At 34.9% G+C, this 26,094-nt stretch overlaps 1 protein-coding gene across 1 annotated transcript; it reads left to right on the top strand.

Annotated features, from left to right (window-relative positions):
• Nucleotides 1-183: 183 nt before the first annotated feature.
• On the top strand, nucleotides 184-25,719 carry mfsd2b (MFSD2 lysolipid transporter B, sphingolipid). Its single transcript, XM_067383217.1, has 15 exons — nucleotides 184-260; nucleotides 814-973; nucleotides 8,413-8,538; nucleotides 9,529-9,653; nucleotides 14,410-14,533; nucleotides 18,216-18,294; nucleotides 18,490-18,671; nucleotides 20,281-20,371; nucleotides 21,485-21,606; nucleotides 21,975-22,058; nucleotides 22,295-22,378; nucleotides 23,765-23,874; nucleotides 24,776-24,919; nucleotides 25,084-25,260; nucleotides 25,518-25,719. Exons 2-15 carry the CDS (start codon nucleotides 821-823, stop codon nucleotides 25,567-25,569), a joined length of 1,653 nt encoding a protein of 550 aa, XP_067239318.1. The 5' UTR covers nucleotides 184-260; nucleotides 814-820; the 3' UTR covers nucleotides 25,570-25,719.
• Nucleotides 25,720-26,094: the final 375 nt, after the last annotated feature.

Raw genomic sequence — 26,094 nt, 5'->3', positions numbered from 1 at the left:
GCAGAAGAATCTACGGTCAGGAGGTGCTACTGGTCACTTCATTTAACTTCAACATGTAACCTGGAGATTATTAAGAGCGTTATGATGTCTTAACTAGATGTAGGATCATGTGAGTTGCCTTTGATGTCCTGTAGGGGGCGCGCATACTTGTTTGTGATTACTACTATTGAACGTGCTGCTGCAGAATGATTGTGTGTGATGGAATGAACCCGCAGTTCTTCCACCGCTGCAGCAGATGTGCAGCTCACCGCATCACTCAGGTTAGACTATCTATCTATCTATCTATCTATCTATCTATCTATCTATCTATCTATCTATCTATCTATCTATCTATCTATCTATCTATCTATCTATCTATCTATCTATCTATCTATCTATCTATCTATCTATCATCTAATGTCTGTCTATCTAATGTCTGTCTGTCTGTACATTTTGTTAGTGTATGTGCAATCAATATTTATTTAGACAAATTAATATGTTACTTTATATCAAAAACGCATGGAAAACAAATCATTATTTACATTATATTACTAAATACTAAGTATTTCTGCTGGAAAAGTGGCCATTAGATGTTTTATGTTAATATTCATTATTTAATTAAATTCTTAGATATATCTTACTTTTGCATATGTGTTTATTTAGTGATTTTAGTGTCATTGTGACAGCATAGGAATGTAGGCTATCAGGTTCAGGTATGCAGCTTGTTTTGGTAGAGCGAGAACTCTGATTGGCTCGTGTCTGTGAGTGACAGCTGGGAAGCATCTGTGCATGTGGCCTCTGTAGCTAACCCTGCCCATTCCCTTTCTGCTGCAGTATGTGAATGGATGCAGGCACAGCTGTAGAGAGTTCAGCTGCTGTCTCTGTACCCGTCACACCAGGTGCCATGGCCAAGGGGGAGAAAGCCCGGGTCACGTCAGGGGATAAACTCATGATGAAACACTCTGAACCTGCTTTCACCAAGGTACCACCACAGGTAAGGCAATGTGATTTTTCTGTGTTAAACTGTAAGTTATGTGCAAACTGCAGTGTCTTTTGCTTACAGTATAAATTTATATAAATTACTGTTCAAATCAAAAATAATATGACTAATTCAATCTGTCTACATTGGGATGCACAAATTAATTTTTCAGTGTCAGGTTTAGGTATAAATAACAGTCATTGCACACTGTGGAGTTGATGAACACTCAGTAGGGGGGAACAGGTGCCAATATATACGTATTTTTGTTATGATACCGGTCTGAACATTTCTGCATCTGTACATTATGAAAGTATGTGGAATGGCATGTTTTAATGAGCACATGGAATGTTTGTGTGGATGCTTTACCATCACACATGCCCAAAGGCTGTTTAGGCGTAGCACTGATAGGCAGACAGTAAAACCCACAAGTACATACTGCTGTAAACACACAAACTGTATTTTAAGTTGTATATTACAAGATTACATTTGAGTTTAACCATTGCACCAGTCAAAAATCACTTCTGTAATCAGAACTGAATTCCTCTCGCATGCCACAGACTGCAGTGTATTATCAGCTGGGTTAGAAATAGATATAATGTGCATTGAAAGTAAATGAAAAGCTTGTCCTTGTCATTATCACAAGTTCTTTATACCCAGAGTGTTTTTAATAGCTTAAGTATATGAATATTTGTCTTTTATGGAGTTTTTGGAGAGATTTTGATTTGGTTGCTTGCATGTTATTTGACATGTAAATGCAGTCGGACAGCAAATATTGCCATTTTATTCTACTCAAAAGTTAGCATAATATTTGTGGACATTGTACCTCCAAATCTGGAAGCAATATGACCTTCATCCGTGGAAAAAAAAAAAAATATGTCAAGGATGATCAGTCAAGTGAAATAAAGTCTGTGCTGTTCTTCTGCTCGAGGGGAAAATGGTAGTCGTGTGTCAATAATGTATGGAAAACACACTAATGGAGCTCTTGTTCTCACACACGCCATCACAAAAAGGAAAGATGGACACTCTCATAGTGGAAGGTTAAAGATTTGAAATGAAAATGTTACAATGGTAATACCTTTTTTATAATGTGTCTTAACCACAGTATTGTTTGAAATAGCTTGTGAATATCATGTAGCATGATTATGGTAATCATTTAGTACTATTGTATATGTTAAAGTACCATGGTATTACCTGATGCAATCACTGCCTCAAGAAACCTGTATTATTACTTCTCAAACTTTTTTGGATTTTGGTATGAATCTATGTGATCACCATACACTGCAAAACATTTGGTGCAGAAACAAAAATTGCTGGTAGATTTCGCATGCGATTACATAGAAATTGCAAGTAACACTTTGTTACAATTAAATGTGACATTTTGAAGTAGAATTTAGTATTTTATAGTAAAACAGTAATCTTTGTTTTATTTATAAGTTTGAAAAATCATTTTACAGTGTGGTGTGAATGTCTCAATAAAGAGCGTTTACTGTTACCATGGTTAACTCGACTGTCAGGCATGTTTGTACAGACCCATGTACCGGTTCTTGCGTGCAGTCTGAATCTACTGAGACTCCATCAGAGAACATTTGCCTCAACAATCATGAAAAAATTATTGCTACACTTGCCAGTCTGGGTTTTGAGAGCTTGATATGGTTTTTCACACTCTCTGCACAAGAAAAAAATTGCATTCAGATTGGAGGTGAAGTCCAGGGTGAATTTGACCTTGTAAGTGTAATGATAAAATGCATTTTTAAATCCCGCTGGGCAGAAGCCTTAAACCCTTCATTATGTCATCCAGATTCATCCTCATGCAAACATATACAGTGAAAATCAGCTTAGAGCAGCAACTGTGAGAAAGTAGGCTAAGCACAAAGAGTTTTAGTTCAGTTGAATCTCACAAAAATCATGGAGTCATAATGGGTCACATTTCACTCTGATAATCAGAAGGGGAAAAAGGCGACATTATTTTCATGACTATTAATATAAATTATGTGCTTTATTATCATGAAAATAATGTCACTATATATATATTTTATATTATATTTTATATATATATATATATATATATATACAAACCTTGAAGCAGATGGGCTTCAGCAGCAGAAGACACACTGTTAGCTAAGAACAGGAAACTGAGGCTACAATTCACACAGGCTCACCAAATTTAGACAATATAAGATTGGAAAAAAGTCTCATGAGTCTCGATTTCTGCTGCATCATTCAGATAGGGTCAGAATTTGGCATTAACAACATTAAATCATGAATCCATCCTGCCTTGTGTCAATGGTTCAGGCTGCTGCTGGTGTAATGGTGTGAGGGATATTTTCTTGAGACACTTTGGGCCCCTTAGTACCAATTGAGCATCGTTTAAACACCACAGCCTACCTGAGTATTGTTGCTGACCATGTCCATCCCTTTATGACCACAGCGATCTCATCTTCCAATGGCTTCTTCCAGCAGGATGACATGCCATGTCAAAAAACTCAAATCATCTCAAACTGGTTTCTTGAAAATGACAATTAGTTCACTAAACTCAAACAGTCACCAGATCTCAATCCAATAGAGCACATTTGGGATGTGGTGGAATGGGAGATTCGCATCATGGATGTGCAGCCGACAAATCTGCATCAACTGTGTGATGCTATCATGTCAATATAGACCAAAATCTCTGAGGAATGTTTCCAGCACTTCCTTAAATCTATGCCACAAAGAATTAAGGCAGTTCTGAAGGCAAAAGGGGGTCCAACCCGGTACTAGAAACTTAATAAAGTGGCCAGTGAGTGTATATATTAAAATAATAATAATTTTTAACTTAGATTTCGGGGTGAAATATGTCCCAGATGTGTTCTTGACAAGCTTTGTGAGATTTGCAAAATTCCAAAAGGAAACGTTGGTCCTCATGTCTTCCCACACTTCAGTGCTGCTATCATGATTTTGCTGTTTTCAATCTGTGAGGAAGTCAGATATTTTGTCTCAACTCAATGACTTCCTGTTTGTGTCTATCATGATAACAGCAACCAAAATAAACTTTGTGAGAATTTGAGCAATCCATGATGCTATGGTGTTTGTGGATGGTCACTAGGGTGTGTGTTGCAGTTGCTAGGGTGTTTGGGATGGTTGCTAAGTGGTTTTCTACTAATCCAAGTCAATAGAACCCACACAATCAAAAGTTACAGTAAAGACTTTTGATTTCAAATTCATTGATTTCAAAGGATCATGTGACACTGAAGACTAGAGTAATGATGCTGAAATTATATTTCTGTACACACGCACACACATATGTGACCCTGGACCACAAAACCAGTCATAAGGATCCATTTTTTGGAATTGAGATGTATACATCAGTACATCTCAATAAATGAGAGAAATAAATAAATAAGCTCTGAATAAATAGGCTTTCCATTGATGTGGTTTGTTAGGATAGGGCAATATTTGGCTGAGATACAACTATTTGAAAATCTGGAATCTGAGGGTGCAAAAAAATCAAAATATTGAAAAAATCGCCTTTAAAGTTGTCCAAATGAAGTCTTTAGCAATGCATATCCACTCACAATAATTAATTTTTGATATATTTATTGTAGGGAATTACATCTTCATGGAACATGATCTTTACTTAAAATCCTAACGATTTTTGGTATAAAGGAAAAATCGATAATTTTGACCCATACAATGTATTGTTGGCTATTGCTACAAATATAACTGTGTGACTTATGACTGGTTTTGTGGTCCAGGGTCACATATTATATATTTAGAAAAATATATATTAGATTTGATTAATCGATTTGACAGAACTAATTAATATCTATCTAAACAATAACTCAATTTAAAAGCTATAGTAAGGTTTATGCTTTAAAACAAGAAAAAAAATTATTTGCCAATGTGTTTGGCCACCAGTTTTTATTTTATCTTACACAGTTCTGCTTCTCAAGTATATTTGTTTTAAGAGTGGTGAGATTTTTTACAAGAAAACAAGACAAAAATACTAATTAAGAAACCGTGTTTTATGTTATTTTCCCTTTTTTGTCTTTCCACATCATAACAAGATTTGTACTTGGTTAGGTTTGTTCAGATCACAGTACGTTCAATGGTGATGCTTAACAGATAAAGCAGAATTAGTTCAGTATCTGCCTCGAGTCTAAGCTCACAATCTTCCTGATTCATTTCACACGTTAGTACCAACAAATCCTCTTACTTTTCCTTCTTTAGAGGAATAATTGTTCAAAGAAGCATCAGAATTTAGATTAAATAGACTTGGGTGAACAATCTTTTCATTTTCTTGTGTTATCTGAATAATCTCTACCTCCTAAATTGTGATTTCAGAAGTCATTCATTTTTTTTTCATCATGGTGAAGTTAAGAACGGCAGGGAGTTAATTACAGCGTCTTTTGAAGAGCGATCGGTCCTGCCCTCTGTGGTTGTTTTTTGCGAGGGTACCCAGAGTGCACGTTGGCTTGGAGACGCCAAACACCGGCTTTGATAGAGCGGATGAATGAGTTAACAACTCAAAGAGGACTGTTTGACTTCTGTAGTATTTTCAGCACCAAATGTCTGTCTGACTGTCTCCAAGATCTGTCACGTAAATATATGGCTCTAAGCGGTGGTTTGACTTCTCTTTTATGTGTTGAAAGGATCTCCCCACCGTTTTCTACTCACACACCGCACATATGCGAACACACACACACATACACACCCTCAAAAACACACATTTACTCTGCCTTATCCACAGAGCTTTCCAAGGGATGAGTGTCCTTTTTAATGTGTGAAACACTTTACATTCAGAAAGCACTCAAAATGCATGTGCGGTTATGAGAAGTCACTCACTAGCGTTGTCTCCATTGTGTCATGAATGGAAAGTGCATTTTAGTGATGTGGTTTCATTTTTAAAGGAATAATTCCACTAAAAATGGAATTCTTTATCATTTACTCACTCTCATGTCATTCCAAATCAGTTTATTTTCAACTTTATTTCTTCATTTTGGGTTATCTACACCCCAGCTAACAGGGAACGTTCTCAGAACTGTTCTGGCAAAGTTGTCTCAAATTTATGAACAAACATTATTCCAGTAATGTTAATAGAACGTTTGTTCAAAGTTATGATCTTTTAATAACAATTGAAATGTTTGTTTTTTTTCCCCTGAAACATTTTAGTTGGACATTTATCTAACATATTTTAAATGTTTCTACTTGTGAACATTCTGTACTTCATTTTACAGTACGTACACTTATGCGTACTTACCTAAGAAAGTACTGGTTAATATAATGTAACTACATGGGTTAAGATTAGCTTTAGGGGTAGGTTAATGGTTAGTACCTAGTTATTATTCCCAGTTGTTGTAATATCTCTAATAAGTACACAGTATGTACATGAGGAACATGACTGTAAAATAAAGTGCTACCCAAAAGTAACATTTCCATTATGTTTGCAAAAATGTCAACATTTGCATAACCTAGAAAAAGAGATTTTTTTTTTTTTTAAATGGACATTTTGAACATTCAGAGAACATTCATAAATAATGATTTCATAACTTAGTTGGATAGTATAATGTAGAAACACAGAAATTCTAATGGTAATTTTCTTCCAAGTTTACAGACATTTCCTTTTACACTAAAAAAACAACACAATATAATGTGTAATTCAAAATACAGTGAAAACACTTGTGAAAAATCAAAACGGAGAATTCTTTAATATTCACAGTACTTTGGGCCCTATTTTTGCTGACTTTTTAATCTTTAAAGAACCACATAGCAACTTGAGAAACTCGTACAGAGAAAATTGTTCTTTGAAGAAGCTCTATTTTATTTTAAGGGTGTTCTCTGTGATCAAATACCTCGTCACTCACTGTACTGGAAGCATCTGGATTATATATTTCCTGTGGTTTTGAAGGGTCTTGGGCTGAGGACCCTTCAAACTATCCCACCCACATAATGGAGAAAAGAGAAACTCTGAACCGACAGTGCAAAGACAGATGCTGTGATTATCACCCAGAAACCTCAATAAAAGAACTCCACATGGGGATGGTCTAGCACCCCTAAAAAATAAAACATTGGTTCAACAACGACAACAAAAAAAAATATGTTAACGTTTTCCACTAGAATTTTAAACTTAAGCCAGTTGGGAGAAATACATTAATTCAAAGCAATATTTTGAGTTGATCCAACATAATGTTTTATTTCATGTTGTTAAGTTTTTTTGCCACAATAAAAACACATTTCTAAGTAACATGAATGTAATAATTGTCAACATGAATGCAACTATTTAAGTTGATCCAACATAATGTTTTAAGTAAGGTGAAGATGTTTTTTTGCCACAATAAAATGCCTTTCTAATAACATGAACTTAAAAATTGTCAACATAAATGCAACTATATAAGTTGATCTAACATAATGTTTTAAGTAAGGTGAAGATGTTTTTTTTGCCACAATAAAAACACATTTCTAAGTAACATGAACTTAATAATTGTCAACATGAATGCAACTATTTAAGTTGATCCAACATAATGTTTTAAGTAAGGTGAAAATGTTTTTTTTGCCACAATAAAATGCCTTTCTAATAACATGAACTTAAAAATTGTCAAAAAAATATTATATAACACTTAATTTTAGCATTTACTCTCCCTTTCAAGTGTCATGGGCAAAGCATGATGGGAAATATAAATCCCAGCCCAGTTTCAATTAACTTAAGTTCGTCTAAATTAAAAGAAGTGTTCATACAACTCAAAACAATGAAACACGTTTACACGTCATCCGATTGTATTTTACATTAACATAACTTAAAATTAAATACATTTTTGATTAACTGAAAATGTTAAACTATGACAAGTCATGAAAACAATTCCTATTTCATTCAGTTTATGAAATAACAATTACAAGTAAAAAGTCTAACAGCATTTCAGAATTAATTTTTTTATTTCGCAACAATATATATATATATATATATATATATATATATATATATATATATATATATATATATATATATATATATATATATATATATATATATATATATATATATATATATATATATATATATATATATATATATATATATATATATATATATATATATATATATATATATATATATTTATATATATATATATTTCAAACTAATTCATGTACATCAAATCAACATGAATTAGTTTGAAAAAAAAGAAACTGAAAATGAAAAGGTGGAAACACCATGATATAATTATATATATATATATATATTGCATGGTGATTTTTATGCCTTTGCTATTTTTGATATAAGGTGGAAAATTTATATTAAATAGAGAGATTCAATTAATTACAATATTTTATTAAATTAAATTTTTTTTAAAAAAAGTTGAAATAATGTAATAATGGAATCAGCTTCCAAATGTAACCTTAGAAACACAGGATGGTCTTGTACTCTCTAATAAACAGTGTTTGTGATGGTTGCATATTATTTTCTGACTTTTTTTTTTTTTCAGACTCATCTGGATCAGAAGCTCACTGTATGTAGCAAACTATGCTTCGCCATCGGAGGGGCACCGAATCAGGTCGCCGGGAGCGCAACAGCTTTCTTCCTTCAGATATATCTACTTGACATTGCACAGGTGAGATCTCTATGTATTTAAAAAATATATATATATATTAAGCCACACTGTAAAAATTGAATTGAGAAAACGTAAAAATCCAAGGCAACTTGATGCGTTCAGATTTTTAAGTTCTCTCAACTATTTGTCTTTGTTTTGTCAATTTGAATTTGTTTATTCAATAAATGCAAAATGCCTCATTCAGCCAATAAATTTGTCAAGACAACAATTTTTTGTTGAGCAAATTTTCATTTAGCAACACAATACATTAATTTGTTGTTATAATAATCAAACACAGTATACAGACTTATAGGATACTTAATATGTTAAGTGAACTATACTATCTTTGTGAAGAAGAACAATCAATCAGAGATATCCAGAATATAATTTTAAATAGTTGAACATACTGTAGGCCTCAACACTTGACACACAAACCTCAAGAACACTGACAGTCAACAAATGTGAGACACAACTCACAACTCTTTACATCACAACACAACAAAAAACTAACAATAATGTTAAAATAACATTTTTTAATGAAGTCATTAAACAGCAAAAAATATATATATTCTATAACAGTAAACACATAATTTATTCATGGTGCAATGCATGCTGGGAACTCACAAACCCCTAACATTTCAGCAATATGAAATTCTTTGGTCAGACTCTTTTTGACTACTTGGGACAAAATCTGTTGGTCTGACATCGGTTTTTATGTAGTTTCAAGAAAATTGCATTTCTTTTTGAGACTCAAAAGGTTTTGCAAACTGGAAAATATGTAGTTGCTATTTTACTGTGTTATAATACTTGAGCATATGTTCTTAATAGAGCATATTAATCACAGAATAGCAGCCTATTACTTATTTGATTAATTGAAAGAGAAGCCAAAAATAATTTGACCTGTGTTAATGATTCTGCTCTTGTTCTGATTAGCAAGAACCTTACAGTCTGAATAGCAAATCAGGCTGGATTTCCATAAATGTAGATGTTCACTTTCTCTTCTTTTGACAGATTAACCCGTTCCAGGCCTCCATGGTGTTGTTCGTCGGTAAGGCTTGGGGGGCAGTTACTGACCCCATTGTGGGATTCTTCATTACTAAGAGTAAATGGACAAAGATTGGACGACTCATGCCATGGTGAGTGGCGTATGTATGAGAACACAATTTTTTGAACTAGTCACTGAACAGTGTGCTTTTGAAAGTGCAACTATTTTTTTCTCATACTAAAGGCATGTCATTCATGTTAAAACATTTTTATGTATTGCTTCCTGTTGAGAAAGTCAAGAATATTCAAATATTATCACCGAAAGTCAGAGCCAGTTGAAAAATTTCACAGAAAATAATGGGCACAGAATCTGAATTTTTAGCTTCTATGATTCCATTCAAGAATTTCAAACAAGTTTGATGTTTTGAGCCAATTTATAACAGTATTTTTTAATGGAGTGCATTAGTGCTGCCCATTCTTTCAGTGGCGCTGGTTCCGGAAGTGTTTTTTTTCCCATTTGTTTTTCCCATATGGATTTTTTTTAAAAAGTCTTTGTTAAAGCTTTATAAGACATGAACTAAGCCAATCAGCTACGAGGTGAATCATAACATTATAAACTTTGATTTGAAGCAAAAAAGTTTTTGAAAATCGGACAAAGGTAAAAGACTGTGTACTTAATGGAAAGAACTACAATCCCATAAAGCATTGCAAACAGCATAATTGAATTAAAAACAATGGAGAATTATAAAACAACTCATTTACAAATGTTGATTATGTATATAAGAGCAATATATCTTAAGTTCATTGCAAAATAGGTAAATATTTAAGTATTTAACTAACTCGGTTACATTCGCAGTGCTTCATGGGAGTGGGCAGAGCTAAAGAGCTCTTTTGGTGTGTTTTGCTCTTTTCGACTTTCTGATTGGTGGAATTTTCTGCACAGCATCATGGGTAATAGTTTTTAACCACAAATTGCGCTGTTAAATACGATTATTTTAAAAATAAGATGAAATAATGCAGGCTTAGCATCGATTAGCAACCTTGTAGCTCACAGTAGGGCAGTCTGTTTTTTAAGTTATTGTTAAAAATCTATTTCTCTATATGGAGAAAATGAATAGAATAAATACTTCCGGAACCCTTGCGCTTACAAAGTCAGCAAGTGTATGATGCCTAGTGTTTTAATATCTGATTATATTCTAATATCTTCAGATGTTGTGTAGTGTATTCTAGGCCTCAGTTAGGATTTATTCAAAATAGCACTAGCCTACAATCTAACAAATGACATCTAAACAAGTAACAGGTTTCTGAAGGTTGAAGGCTTCTTAAAATGGGCATGTGAACATCTCAAGAGATTAAAGTGACGACATGCCCAAGATGTGAGTATCTGACAGGAAGTTTTCGTTACACTCTGATGTGACATCATAGTGTCTGAGAGGAAGTAGTTAGGGATTGTTCTCAGAGAATCACTGCGGAACATCTCAGCCATGCCCATGTGGGTCTTCTGGTGTGTCTCAGTGTTTATTATGCTAAAGCCATGCCAACAACACAAAGACAACATGTTGATTTACAGATTCTACATTCTCTCTTATAAGGGGGAATTCCGCTATATCACTTATCCTGTCGGCATTATGCAAAAACTCTTGAAATTTCTTCTCTGATGTTTCTGTGTTTTTAATTACATAATCAGTGATATTCTTAAAGGTGCTCTAGAATTAAAAATTGAATTTACCTTGGCATAGATGAATAACAAGAGTTCAGTACATGGAAATGACATACAGTGAGTTTCAAACACCGTTGTTTCCTCCTTCTTATATAAATCTCATTTGTTTAAAAGACCTCCGAAGAACAGGCGAATCTCAACATAACACCGACTGTTACGTAACAGTTGGCGTGTACGCCCCCAATATTTGCTTATGCCAGCCCATGTTCCCAACATTATGAAAGGGATTACACATCTGGATGTGCACAGCTGAATCATCAGACTAGGTAAGCAAGCAAGCATTTCTTTAAAAGAACTCCGAAGAACAGGCGAATCTCAACATAACACGTAACAGTTACGTAACAGTCGGAATCATTAATATGTACGCCCCCGATATTTGCATATGCCAGCTCATGTTCAAGGCATTACACAAGGGCAGGATGTCTGGAGCAGCACAGCTGAATCATCAGACTAGGTAAGCAAGCAAGAACAATAGCAAAAAATGGCAGATGGAGCGATGATAAAAATATCATGATATTTTTAGTGATATTTGTAAATTGTCTTTCTAAATGTTTCGTTAGCATGATGCTAATGTACTGTTAAATGTGGTTAAAGTTACCATCGTTTCTTACTGTATTCACGGAGACAAGAGCAGTCATTATTTTCATTATTAAACATTTGCAGTCTGTATAATTCATAAACACAACTTCATTCTTATACATCTCTCTAACAGTGTAGCATTAGCCGTTAGCCACGGAGCATAGCCTCAACTCAAACTTATTCAGAATCAAATGTAAACATCCAAATAAATACTATACTCACATAACCCGACGCATGCATGCAGCATGCATGACGAACACTTTGTAAAGATCCATTTTGAGGGTTATATTAGCTTATATTATATTTTAAGGCAAGCACAAGCTCCGTGGGTGGGGAGCGTGAGCATTTAAAGGGGCCGCGCAGCCTGAATCGGCGCATTTCTAATTATGCCCCAAAATAGGCAGTTAAAAAAAATGAATTAAAAAAAAAATCTATGGGGTATTTTGAGCTGAAACTTAACAGACACATTCAGGGGACACCTTAGACTTATATTACATCTTGTAAAAAAAACGTTTGATGGCACCTTTAAAGCACAGTTTTTTTGTCCTCTTTTAACTCTCAGTTAATGTTTGGAAGCTCCGTGCAGTTCCTAACATTTACTGGACACTTAAATCTAAATCTCTTTCTATGACGTACAAAGAAATTATGCAATACTACTGATTTAGAGAAGATATACATTTTTATGCATAGTTTCTTTCTTTAAAAACCTATTATCAAATATTATATATTATAATTTTTAACACATCAGTACCCTATTTATTAGTTTGATACTCAAATTTTTTTTATTATATTTTTTTTATCATGTTTTATTGTACTTGTTTGTGTGAGTAATTGTGGGTCTATGTATAGTGGGGCCAAAAAGTCCAGAGAACACATGAAAAATATAGTAATTTTATATATATATATATATATATATATAATATATATAAAATTTATATATATATCTCACTACATGCCTATGCATTATTTCCCTCAGGTTACTTGCTCCCAGATTTAAAATATCAGGTCATCTCACATCATTCAGCACCTTACATACAGTCTGGCTCTCTCCATTCACACGAACCCGTCTGTCCTGCTCTCTCTTTCCTGTACGGTGGCTCCTTTGTGTGGCCGAACAATCAGCAGGGCACACAGAGGTTGCTCAACGCTGCAGTAGTGGCATCTGGACTGTGCCAGAATTGGCCACTCTCTTTACCTCCCTGTTCTCTGTGTTGCTTGTTTGCTCACAGTTGTTTATCCTCTGTGAAAGTGAAAAGCAGTGTGGCACAGAGGTCAGTGTGTGTCCAGGGTAAACCTGCTTAGAAAGGACCTGACCAAACATTGAGGTTTTCTTTACAGGAACAGGGTTGTGATAGTTCTAGAGTTGACGAGGTCACGTAATTTAGGATGAAAGCCAACAACCTGAATTCAGCATTCAGCAAACGGTTGCTTACTGTGGGACAAGTTGCGCTCCTCGGTCAAAGGGAGAAAACAGGCCCAAAAATGTGACAAATCTGCAGTTGTGAAAGCTTTGTGTGTGTCCATTTGCGGTTTCATCATATTTCTTCTCGTCAGAGCGTGTGCCAATGTTTCCTGCACACAACAATGAGCAGTGTGAGCCATGATGCTTGATTCATGGAAAATGACTCCTGTGAACTGATTCTTTTTAATGAATCAGTCAAAAAAAATCTATCTATCTATCTATCTATCTATCTATCTATCTATCTATCTATCTATCTATCTATCTATCTATCTATCTATCTATCTATCTATCTATCTATCTATCTATCTATCTATCTATCTATCTATCTATCTATCTATCTATCTATCTATCTATCTATCACCTCAATCCGTTGGCCAAACATTCACATCTGCATTTGTATACTAACTGTACGTAAAGTATGTTTCTTGCCTTTGCTACACTCTACAAAGTGTAGAATATATTCCCTTCATAATTTAGCAGGTATATGAAGGTAAATCACTGAGAAAAGGCACATTCAGCTCTAGTATTTGAAATCCTCTCCACCCTCCAGCTGACTGCCTCTCCCATAATGCTATGGAAGACATGAATCAGTATGAATTATATATGGCCAACACATTCCCCACGTCCTGGTTCAGTCTTAGAAGACGACTTCGTCAGAAGCGATCCAGTGTTCATTCCATGATCATTCCTACAGTCTGTTGTAGCATCCTTACAAAGGGAGACAGCATTGGCAGATACACAAATCTTCTATAAATGTGTACTGTAGCTTTAAGATGATACTCAAGCTGCTCTTTTTAGGTAATATTGATTAGTACAGAGGCTAAAATGGGAGATCGGGTAAACCACAGGACATCAATTGAAGACGATGTTATTTAATTCCCTTGTAGCACTTCCTGTGCTCAGATGACTTACCTTGATTCTTTCAAATTATTTTTTCCAGATATAATGTCTCAAAAACATGTTTTTTTTTTTCTAAACATTTTGAATCATGTGCATACTGATTATCATACTCAGATGATCTAATAATCTATTTATTTAATGTTGTAAAATTGGACATTGATATCTCACTACCACTAAATAACAAACAATAGGCATTGTCTTTTTACACTTAATGTCATTAAACCCTTTGTGTCCTTTTCTCCTCTAGGATGGTGGGCTGCACTCCATTTGTGGTGGTCTCTTACTTTTACCTTTGGTTTGTTCCACCTTTTACCAATGGGAGGTTCATCTGGTATCTGGGCTTCTACTGTCTCTACCAAACTCTCATCACAGTAAGTATCCAGCATATTTGCTTTGATGATCTTAAAGGTGTTATATAATTTAATGCAGGGATGCTCAATTATGGCAAAAATCATAATCACAATTATTTTTGGTCACTATTGAAATCACTATTATTTGGTGGACGATATGATGAAAGTCTTATTTCACTATATGATTAATTTTAAATATGAGTGAAATTTCACATTTTATAGAGACTTCAGCAAAAACTAATACTAGGTTAACTAATGTAAGGAAAAGATAACATAAATCAAGTAAACAGTCAGCAATACAATAAGAGCAAAAAAACTAATTACAAACAAAAATTGACATATACATACTATAGAACAAAAAAAAGTGTTTTACATTTTTCTGGAAGATGTACTAATAGTGGAATAGTGGAAGTAATAGCTTACAACAAAATATGTAATAATCAAATATAAAATGCATAATCTTACTGTTCACATTAAATCCTTATTAAAGCTACTTAAGTAATTCAGTCAAGATCAGTGAGTGACTTTCCTTTGTCATTTGTTGTTTGATTGTCATTAATGACTGACTGCAGCAGGTTTATTAGGCTTCTGTCACTTTAAGAGCTGCACTGATCCAATATACTGTTACACACATGTTTTCGTTCTCAACTGTGTAAGTTTACTTAAGACATAACCCACTGTGTTTATGTGAATACTCTCCAAAAAGGCATTTTGACATTTTTTTGTGCGCGCGTTTAGGCGCGTATCCGAATCACGTTTGCTTGTCCGTGTTTGGCTCCAATTCGGAGCGTTCGCACAGAAAGCCTCCTGGGGAACAGTGTCTCTTTTGTGGCTTAATGCACTTTTAATAACACGTGTTTTCTATTTGAATATATTTTAAAACGTAATTTTTTGCTGTGATGTCAAAGCTGAATTTTCAGCATCATTACTCCAGTCTTCAGTGTCACATGATCCTTCAGAAATCATTCTAATATGCTGATTTGCTGCTCAAGAAGTATTTCTTATTATTATCAGTGTTGAAAATAGATGTGCTGCTTGATATTTTTGCTGTAATACATTTTTTCAGGATTTGTTGATGAATAGAAAATTGAAGAAAAAAAAAAACAGCATTTTTTTTTTTTTTTTTTGCAACAATGTAAAAGTCTTTACTGTCTCTTGTTGAATAAATGTATGAAATTCCTACTGACCCCAAACTTTTGAAGGATAGTGTATGTTATGCAGTGTTGCTTCTCGAGTAAATTTAATCTTGCTAAAAATGCTTGTCAACAAAAGTTATCGTGGTTATAGCCCAGCCTCTCTGATCTCTGCACGGAGTTTTCCATGATTTATTTGTGTTTCTATCCTTTGTTACTATGGCTTGGCATACACTGTCCTCCGTAAAACCCGCCAATAAGTGCTGGAGAGGCTAAGCCGCTCTGACCGCATCAGTCTACGCTGTAATGAAAAGTCATTCTAACTACTTGATAAATACATGGTACAACCTGCCTGAAACCACCAGAGAGGATAAATGCTGCTTTCCTCTTTTAGCGTTCTTCATTGTCTGTAAGCACAAAGCTGAGAAACACCAGCTGCTTCCAGTGTGCATGTATAAGATTGTTGTACCGGTAGTTTACATGATTCTAATTAGTCAGTTTTTCATAATTAGGCTTGGGTTTATGTTTAAATAAACAAATCTTCCAGCTACTCAGAATCAAAACCCTTAATGGAAGTCAAATGGACAATATGGGGAACTCTTAAGAAACAGAAGCGTCGCTGGTGAAGCACTCTGTAGTTACATTTATTTTGGTGGCCGTTGGTCTGCCGCAGTGCTGACTTGGCTTTCGTGAGAATTAGAAAAGATAAAGCTGACAGTAGTGCACACTTATAGTAAGCGTGCAATGCAGCATGCGGGCAAGCTTGAGGAAGGTTTATGTTGTTCTTAAAATGAATAGCATTGATTTATGAGCTTGTAAGTTGGCTCTTTCTGAGATTTATAATACAACATAATGTAAACGGGAAAGATGAGTGGTTATGAAACCACTGATAAATGTATATGCTCAGAATTTTGGATCACTCTTCATTTTGCTTGCCTTTTTTAGATCGTCATTGTACAGAACACTCCATAATTTCTTTAATTTTAAAAATAAAGCTTCCAATTACAACCAAAAATAATTGTATTGCCTGAAACATAGGTGGTCCTATTTAGCTTCCATGAAAACTTTTTATCATCTCGTTCTTAACTATAATGTACTACTGCTTAAAAAAAAAAAAAAAACCCTAGAAACCAAAACACTGGTTTGAAGAAGTTATAAAACAGCTAAAAATGAATCTTTGCTCAACCTAAAGTGCTGCAAAGAACCACTGAAAACATTCTTTTTTAAAATTTTACACTAAATATAATTTTTTCCCCCCTTCATCTTCTGTAGGTAACAAAATTTGTCTGATGTGGTACAATTTAATTCACTGGTTTAATATTGAGATTGTTTTCACATCAAGCACATTTTTATGTTTATTTATATTTATTTTATTCTGTTGTACTTATTTAAATTGAAATTATTGTATTTTCATTGCACATTTCATTGCAACATTTCAGTGTTATCTCCTTTTATAAAACAGATACTGAAGACAGTTGCAAACATTAGGTTATTATTATTATTATTTTGACTATTCTTGATAATGTTATTATTAATTATTATTAATAAAAAAAATATTTTTTTAACATTCGTGCTACTGTCATTTCATATTATTTTGCATATAATTTTCTATTGGTAAAGGGAACCTATAATGCCCCTTTTAATATGTAATATAAGTCTCTGGTGTCCTCAGAATGTGTCTGTGAAGTTTCAGCTCTAAATACCCCACAGATCATTTATTATAGCTTGTCAAATTCGCCGCTATTTGGGTGTGAGCAAAAAAAATGCCGTTTTTGTGTGTGTCCCTTTAAATGCAAATGAGCTGCTGCTCTGACCTGCTTTCCAGAAGAGGGCGGAGATTTAACAGCTCACGCTTTGGTTGCTCAACAACAACAAAGCTGGAGAATCTCACGCAGCCAAAATGAGGATTGTCAGTAACGGTGTTCAGAGACTCAGGAAGAAGTTACAACTTTTAGAATGCATCTGGACATTTCTGAATGGTTGGTGGATATATTTATGTAGTTGTTGTGGAGTTGATTCAACTCATTGACTAGCATGTGCCGTCATGTTCATCTTTTGTGCAAATCCAGCGTTGAATTGACCCTCATTTGTGAAGGAGTCCAGCGTAAAAATGACGGCATATCAACAACACTCTACTACAACAACTCTTCACGGCCTCACCCCCTTTGTTGCATGTTCCCAGGGGCAGAGTTCATGTAAATTTTAGGATTAGTGATGTCACTAACCCGGGAAGAATCTCGTTGTATTTCCTACCAGCCGTTTATTGTAGTCCTTAAACAGAGAAGTTTGCATATATGTCATTATATAATATGTGTTCAATTTGAAGCGATCAGTGTATGACATCAACCACGAGAGCAATTTGAAAGCATATGGAGCCACACATATATGTATATAAGGAGCCGTCTGCTCTCTAATCACTCTTGCGATGCTTTGATGTCATGCACCGATTGGTCAGCGCCGCGCTGCTTCAAGTCGAAGCAATTCGAAGTATACAAGAAAGTATGTTTGACATGCAGAATTCCCATCTTAATCACTGTCTTTTTTGTGTTTTATTCGTAATCTTCTTGCAGTGTTTCCATGTGCCTTATTCCGCCCTGACCATGTTCTTGAGCACTGACCAGCGAGAGAGAGACTCTGCTACAGCTTACCGTAAGCTTACAGCTACAAACAACAGTGTTCATCTTGGAACCCGTGATCTAGAATATTAACAACATCTGATTTAATTGTGCTCCAATAATCCTAAAATAAATGCTTGCCAAGTGCTTATGTTGAGAACTGTATATGTTTGGAAATGGTTTCAAATGTAAATAATGATTTAACAATTTTCTGCATGCATGTGTTCAGGTATGACGGTGGAGGTGCTTGGTACGCTGGTCGGTGCCGCCATTCAGGGTCAGATTGTAGCGAGCGCACACACTCTGAAGCACTGTCCGCATCGGAACCTGACGAACGGTCAGCTGGGAAACAGCAGCGGAACAGAGATCATCAGATCCCTGGCGCTATCACAGGACTTCCTGTCTCATGCTGTATGTGTCACAGTCACAGTTGTTTGACCTAAAAGTGCATCAGTGAACCAATTATATATATATATATATAATGTTAACCCAAACAGTATAACTAACTTATAATGGAAAGTACCTTTTACTCAAAATGTGCCAAAAAGTTTAACTAACTATTATTTTTGAGTTCATTCAACATCTATCAGATTTAAGTTAACACTAAATATTTTTTTGAGTTTTTACAACTCCGCTAAAGTTTAGAGTTCAGGGAACTTGAAAAAGTAGATTCAACCATAATCAAATATTTAATGTCAAACATACGGCCTCTAGTGGCGGTGGCACCAAAATGTGACATCATCGCTGAACGTGCACTCAGACGTTTTCCCTCCACACAGCTACCTAGACGTTCGCAGGGAAGTTGGATTCGACTGCAGGTCGATTCAAGTCCAAATACATGCATTTTTATTTTGATAGCTACAAAAATATGCAAGTATTCAGCTGTTTATGTTGCAGACTGGTCTAATTTGTATCGGCTACCCTCACATCATCCGCCCACAGGTTAGGTTATCCTTAAAACTTTGAGTTGCATTAAATTAGAATGAACAAAACACTAAATATATATTTTGATTTAAATTAATGTTTATTTGTAATTTACAGTTATTAAAAAAAAAAAACTAGCTATGCCTACTGATGATATTTAAGTTTGAAATCAGTTGCCTCAAATTTTTTGAGTTAGTAGAACTTATCCGGGTTTACAGTGTATATATATTCATTAAAACATACGCTAATATATTCAAATATAATAGAATGTAATATGTTTTGATATTGTGTTTCAACATGGAAGAAAAAAGGCTTTTTCCCTGAAATCATCAAGTACCATCGAACCGTAAACCCCCTAAAACCTGATTAGGTGTGGATTTCTAGAGCTTGACCTTCAGAGGAACGATTTATATTCATCAGAGTCCTCAGAATCAATAAATAAATGTGCTTGTTTAGGGCCGGTGTAACTCTATTTTGAGCCAAGAGCCACTGATGTCAGTCAAAACCGACTTGTGAGTGAACCGACAGGCTTGGCTTGTGGATGTGGCTGAGGGTTCCATAGTGGAAAGCCATGATGGAGAACCATGAAGGGCCACAGCTATTTGGAGCTGGACTGCAGAGCGTCTCTCCGGTTAAAGCTCTCTGAGGCGGCCGGGCTGAATCCACCACTCACCGTGTCATTGCACATTCTTCTGTGGCTGGGCTGAAAGGCGGTGGGATGGTTGGGTGCGCCAGCCGACTACTCTGAAACGGCTCTTTTGATCTGGAACAATAATGAAGTGCTTGCCGTGGTCCGTGGAAAAATAGCAAACAATCCTGAGGTTGTTTAGGGCAGAGCAGTTCCTGTTTGGGGGGAAATAGATTGAAAAGTTCCTCTTTTCTGGGGTTGCACCTAATTTGAGCTCACTAAAATGTACAAGGCCGTACACTACAGTACGAAGTCAAATACACCCAAACAGATGCAATGACTTTGGAACATGACACCCATGTACTGGAATAAAACTACAACCAAAGATTAAGATGTATTCAAAGACAGAATTAAATGTGTTGACAGGACTGTTTTCCATCACCTCTCACGGTCTGTTTCTCTTTACAGAAGGAAGTGTACATGATAGCTGCCGGAGTGATCGGAGGGCTGTTTCTGGTTTGTACGGTGGTCATGTTTCTGGGAGTCAAAGAGAGAGATGGTAAGCATGTGGCATACATTTGTTTTGCTACTGCATCCGAATGAAAAAGTTTGCTTAGTTCACCCCAAAAAATTAACATTTCCAAATGACTCTCTGAAGATATACTACCAAGTTTGGGGTTTGAGATTTTTAAAAGAAGTCGCTTATGCTCACCAAAGCTGCATTTATTTGATTAAAAAATACAGTAAAAAATGTAATATTGAGAAATATTATTACAAATTTAACGTTTATATATATTTTAAAATGTAATTTATTCCTGTGATGTCAAAGCTGAATTTTCAGCATCATTACTCCAGTCTTCAGTGTCACATGATCCTCAAGAAATCATTCTAATATGCTGATTTGCTGCTCAAGAAACATGATTATTATTATCAGTTTGAAAACAATTGTGCTGCTTTTTGTGGAAATTGTGATGCATTTTTTCAGGATTTTTTGACAAATAGAAAGTACAAAAGAACATAATTTATTTGAAACAGAAAACATTTGTATACATGTTTTGTATAAAATTCTTTACTATTACTTATGAACAATTTAATGCATCCTTGTTGAATAAAAGTATCTTATTAATACAATTCTTATTAACCCTACATTTTTGAAGCATAATGTATATGCTAGCTTTGTGTGAACAAAACGAAACAGACCAAAATCCATTCACTTATATTCAAATGTGGCACATGTGCCAAGTTTGAATACATGCAAGTGAATATTATATTTATAAATATGTATTATATAAGTGAATACTTACTTAAATTTCAATTTGTGCCTCACACAAAATCACGTCCGAGTAGATACTACACTTGATTTTGAACTTACTTTGTGACCTTTAAAAAAGTATGTTCTACATAGTATGAATATAGGAAGTATGAATGAAATTCAGACTTACTACATCCGCCATGTTGTTACTGTCATGTGACCTACAGTACAAGTGTCAGTTCGCTTCCATTCATAAAACTGCAGCATAACTAAAATATCTTCTTGTGTTGTGTTCTGCTGAAATGTTTTTTTTTGGGTGGGGGGTGAACTTTTCCTTTAAATTTGTCATAATAGTGTCACAGTGCACCTCAGAAAACATGTCTAATGTTTGTGTTTTCACCGCTTTTCCGTCTGCATTAGATCCCTACGCTCCTAAAACAGACAAAGCCATTCCTTTCCATAAGGGCTTTATTTTGGTCATGAAGCACGGGTCTTACCTCACTCTGACGGCAGCTTTCCTTTTCATTTCTGTGGCCATCCAGGTAACATGCTTTCCCTCCAGTATGTCCTTCTAGAATAGTTAATTCAGTGTGCACAATGTTTTCAGAAAGTATTTAACTGAATAATTATGTTTATTAGCAGCATATACAGTTACATACTTTAAAACTCTGAATACATTCCCAGAATGTAGCCTTCAGGTTTTCTTAAAGGGATAGTTCACTCAAAAATGAAAAAATTCTGTCATTATTTACTCGCCCTCATGTCATTCCAAACCCGTAGGCTGTTTTTCCGTTGGAAAATGACTAAAACTTTCATCCTTGGGTGAGCTATTCCTTTAATCACAGTGTTTTGCGCTGGATTAATTAATGACTTCGTTAGAACTCTCATTTGCCGCTGTCTCCTTTTGCAGATGATACAAAGTAACTTTGTGCTGTTCTGCACGTATGCGGTGGAGCTTCGAGATCACTTTCAGAACATCGTTTTGACAATTCTGGTGAGTACCTGATGAAGACATGAAAAGCTGACACCACTATGAACTTTATTCAATAAACAGATATTGTTGACGCCATTTCCATTTCAATAGACCTGCCACTGGCACTTCTCATCACACTGTCATCTCTTGTTTGTTTAGTTACTTTATCTGACATTGAAATAAAGACAAAGCTCTCTATAATTCTCTAATGTGTGTCAGTATCTTGGGTAAAGCGACTGAATTTCTATATCATCCAGATGTCGGCAGCAGTGAGTATCCCATTCTGGCAGTGGTTTCTTGAGAAGTTTGGGAAGAAGACAGCAGCGTTCTGCGGCATAACAGTAATTGTTACTTTATTAAGTGTTTTTTCTTAAAGGGGTAGTTCACCGCAAAATAAAAATGATCCCATAATTTACTCACCCTAAGGTGTGTATGACTTTCTGCTTTCAGCCAAACACAATCAGAGTTCTATTAAATGATATCCTGGCTCTTCCAAGCTTTATAATGGGAATGAATGGTACCTGAGTTTTTGAAGCTCCAAAAAGCGCATCCATCCATCATAAAAGTAATCCATATGATACCAGTGGATTAATAAATACCTTCTCAAGTGAAGTGATTGGTTTTTGTAATAAAAATATCCATATTTAAAACTCAACTATAATTTATAATCAGAGTCGAGTTCCTCTGAAATGATGTAAGACGAAGCTCCTCTTCTCTTATATCGAAATCCTCCGACATTTTACTTTAAAACTTCTCGTTTTAGACTTCTAATTCATGATCGGCATTTTGTTTTGTTCTCTTCTCTTCATAAATATGGATAGTTTTCCATGCTTCACTTCAGAAGACCTTTATTAACCCGCTGGAAAGTATGGATTACTTTTATGATGGTTGCATTTTTTTGGGGGGGGCTTGAAAATCACAGGTACCATTCACTCCCATTATAAAGCTTGGAAGAGCCAGGATATTTTTAAATGTAACTCAGATTGTGTCCGATTCTGAATGAAGTTAGTCATATACACCTAGGATGGCTTGAGGGTGAGTAAATTATGGGATCATTTGAAGAGTTCAGATGCAAAAGCCTCTAAGTGCCATCTGAAATTTTCTTCTAAAATGAGCACTTTTATCAAGCTTGTATGTTTATGTACAGTTATTTCACTTTAATGGCAATGAAAAGGACCCATTAATTGACATTAAAGTGAAATTACTGAACATAAACATACAAGCTTGATAAAAATGCTCATTGTAGAAGAACATTTCAGATGGCACTTAGAGCCTTTTGCATCTGAAGTCTTTATTTTCATTTTTGGGTGAAGTATCCCTTTAAACAGTGATTTGGATGACTCTTTATTCAGTAGATCTTCAGCTTTAATAGCATTATAAATGATCAAAGGATATTACCATGTTATAAACAGCAATTGTTGGGTATTTCTACTATATTTTGTGTCATATAGCAGTGTTTATTCTGAAAGTGTCAGATAATAGTGGCCTAATCAAAATCGTTTGTATTCAGCTGGTCATGTGATCTCAGCATTGCTGCCACCATGTGGGGAAACCAGTCTTATATAGAATAAATGGCCTTTTCTAGAACACTGTTATTTTAAAATGTTTATTAAATGCATTATTCATTTCTGGAGGTGAAAATCATATTCATTGCACCTTTAAATAATTTAATACATATGTACATTGGGTAACATTCAATGACATCTTTTAAAATGTCATCTGTGCAGTGGATCATGCCATTCACGGTGATGCTGGTGTTCATCCCTAATCTGATAGTGGCATATGTTGTGGCTGTATCGTCTGGGCTTAGTGTGGCTGCTTCTCTCCTGTTACCATGGTGAGTCTTCCAAAACCAAATATAATGCTACATTATGGAGAAACAAAGAATCTGCATCCAATACTTTGTGTTTTTTTTTTCAAAGCACAGAATATGTAGATCAGTTTTTGCAGTGGCAATGAAAAAGGCAGCATTTTCTTCAAAGTGTAGTATAAATATAGTTTATATCATGCATTTAAAGGGATAGATCACCCAAAAATGAAAATTCTCTCATTATTTACTCACCCTCAAGTTTTTGTAAACCTGCATTTCTTCTGTTGAACATAAAGAAAGATTTTTGAAGAATGTGGGTAACTATACAGTTGCTGGCCCCCATTGACTTCCATAGTATATAAAAAAATGCTATGGAGGTCAATGGGGATCAGAAACTGTTTGCTTACCGACATTCTTCAAAATATCTTCTTTTGTGCAGTGACATCTCTTCTCATGAGGGCGGGACAACCTGTCACATGAGATCCACCAATAGCAAACCACAATGATCCAATCAATTCCCGATGGACAAAATTAAGTCCCGTCCTATATTTTTTCTTTCTTGTTTCACTCGGATGTATGTCACAATAGGGAAGAAAATCACTACTTCCATTTCATGCCGACTTTAAAAGCCTCAAAGTGATCCATAAAGATCGTATTATAACTTTGTTTATTTTAACCAGCCAAGCTTTAACTTTCGTATATATAGGTTTAATAACCAGCAATCTCCAAATAACAGGTTTCATGGCTGGGTCATGCTATTTTTTGGTTTTTAAAGATAGACTCTGCTTGATTGGAAAGGCCCCAATTGAGTAAATTGCAGTTTTTATGTGCCGTCTACAAAGAGGATTTGGCTTTATGGTACCAATGTCGATGTTTAATACGAGATGATGAATGAAGCCTCTGCTGTGTTGTGTTTCCTGTTGCTCAGGTCAATGTTACCAGATGTAGTTGATGACTTCAGACTGGCAAACCGCAACTCAAAGGGACACGAGGCAATCTTCTACTCCCTATATGCTTTCTTCACAAAGTTTGCTGCAGGCATTTCTCTTGGAGTGTCTACGCTCTGTCTACAGTGAGATCACTCTTTCATTACTCTGGAAATTATGAATCATGACAGACCAGTGTGTAAACAATGATTGTCTGTTGAAATTTGGAAACCAGTCAGTAAATGAAGACATTTGATTTTTGTGCAGAATATAAAAGCTGAATGCATAGTTGTTGTTGGTGTTGTTGTAGGTTTGCTGGTTATGACACAGGAGCGTGCAGACAGCCCCCTCCAGTGGTCTATACGCTAAAACTGCTCATCGGTGCCGCTCCGGTGGTCTGTATCACCACAGGCCTTATGATCCTCGTGGTGTACCCAATCAGTGAGGACGTCAGATTACGAAACAAATTCGCCCTGGAAGAGCTCAGGTAATATATATATATATATATATATATATATATAATACAATACCAAAACAATAAAAATCTTACAGACCCCAAACTTTTAAACAGTTGTGTGTGTGTGTGTGTACATATATATATATATATATATATAATATTTATATTTGACAAATTATATACTATATATATATTATATATTTTTTTTACAATTATGATTATATATTGATATTATATTTTGCATATATTATGTATAATAAAATGTATATATTTAATTTATTTTTCAGAAACCAGAGCATTACCTGTAAATCTCTCAGAGCTGATCTGAGCAGCGCGTAACGTCCCCAAACAGCAGATCCTGATATTCTAGCCCAGTGCTGGGATGAGTTGTGTTAGTGTATATTACACTGTGTGAGATATATATTACGTTTTAATGTAAACATTTCAGTTTGTTTCTGTATTCCGTCTGTTTCTGTATTTTCACATGAACATATAGCCACATATATCTAATTTATACACATGAATGGATTATATATCATTATATATGAGGATTTCCTGAGGGAAAATATACTGATAATATATTGTTCAAGTTGTTATAGTGATTATAAATATTATTAAATGACTTGATTCCAGGATTAATAAAAAATTGTGCTGGTTCACGTAGCTTCAGCATATTTCAATGATGCTTCAATAAAATTACAATAAAGGAATAATGATAATAAAAGCATTGAATATTATTTGGATAAATTAATGTAGTTCATGCATCTATCTGTATACTGTATGTGTGTGTGTGTGTGTGTGTGTGAGTGTGTGTGTACAGTACGTTGTTAAAAATAAGCCCAAGGTAATCTTTAGATTTACTAA

This window comes from Chanodichthys erythropterus, chromosome 4 (assembly GCF_024489055.1).
Source record: "Chanodichthys erythropterus isolate Z2021 chromosome 4, ASM2448905v1, whole genome shotgun sequence".
NCBI lineage: Eukaryota > Metazoa > Chordata > Actinopteri > Cypriniformes > Xenocyprididae > Chanodichthys > Chanodichthys erythropterus.
This window is presented reverse-complemented; position numbering and strand designations above follow the sequence as displayed.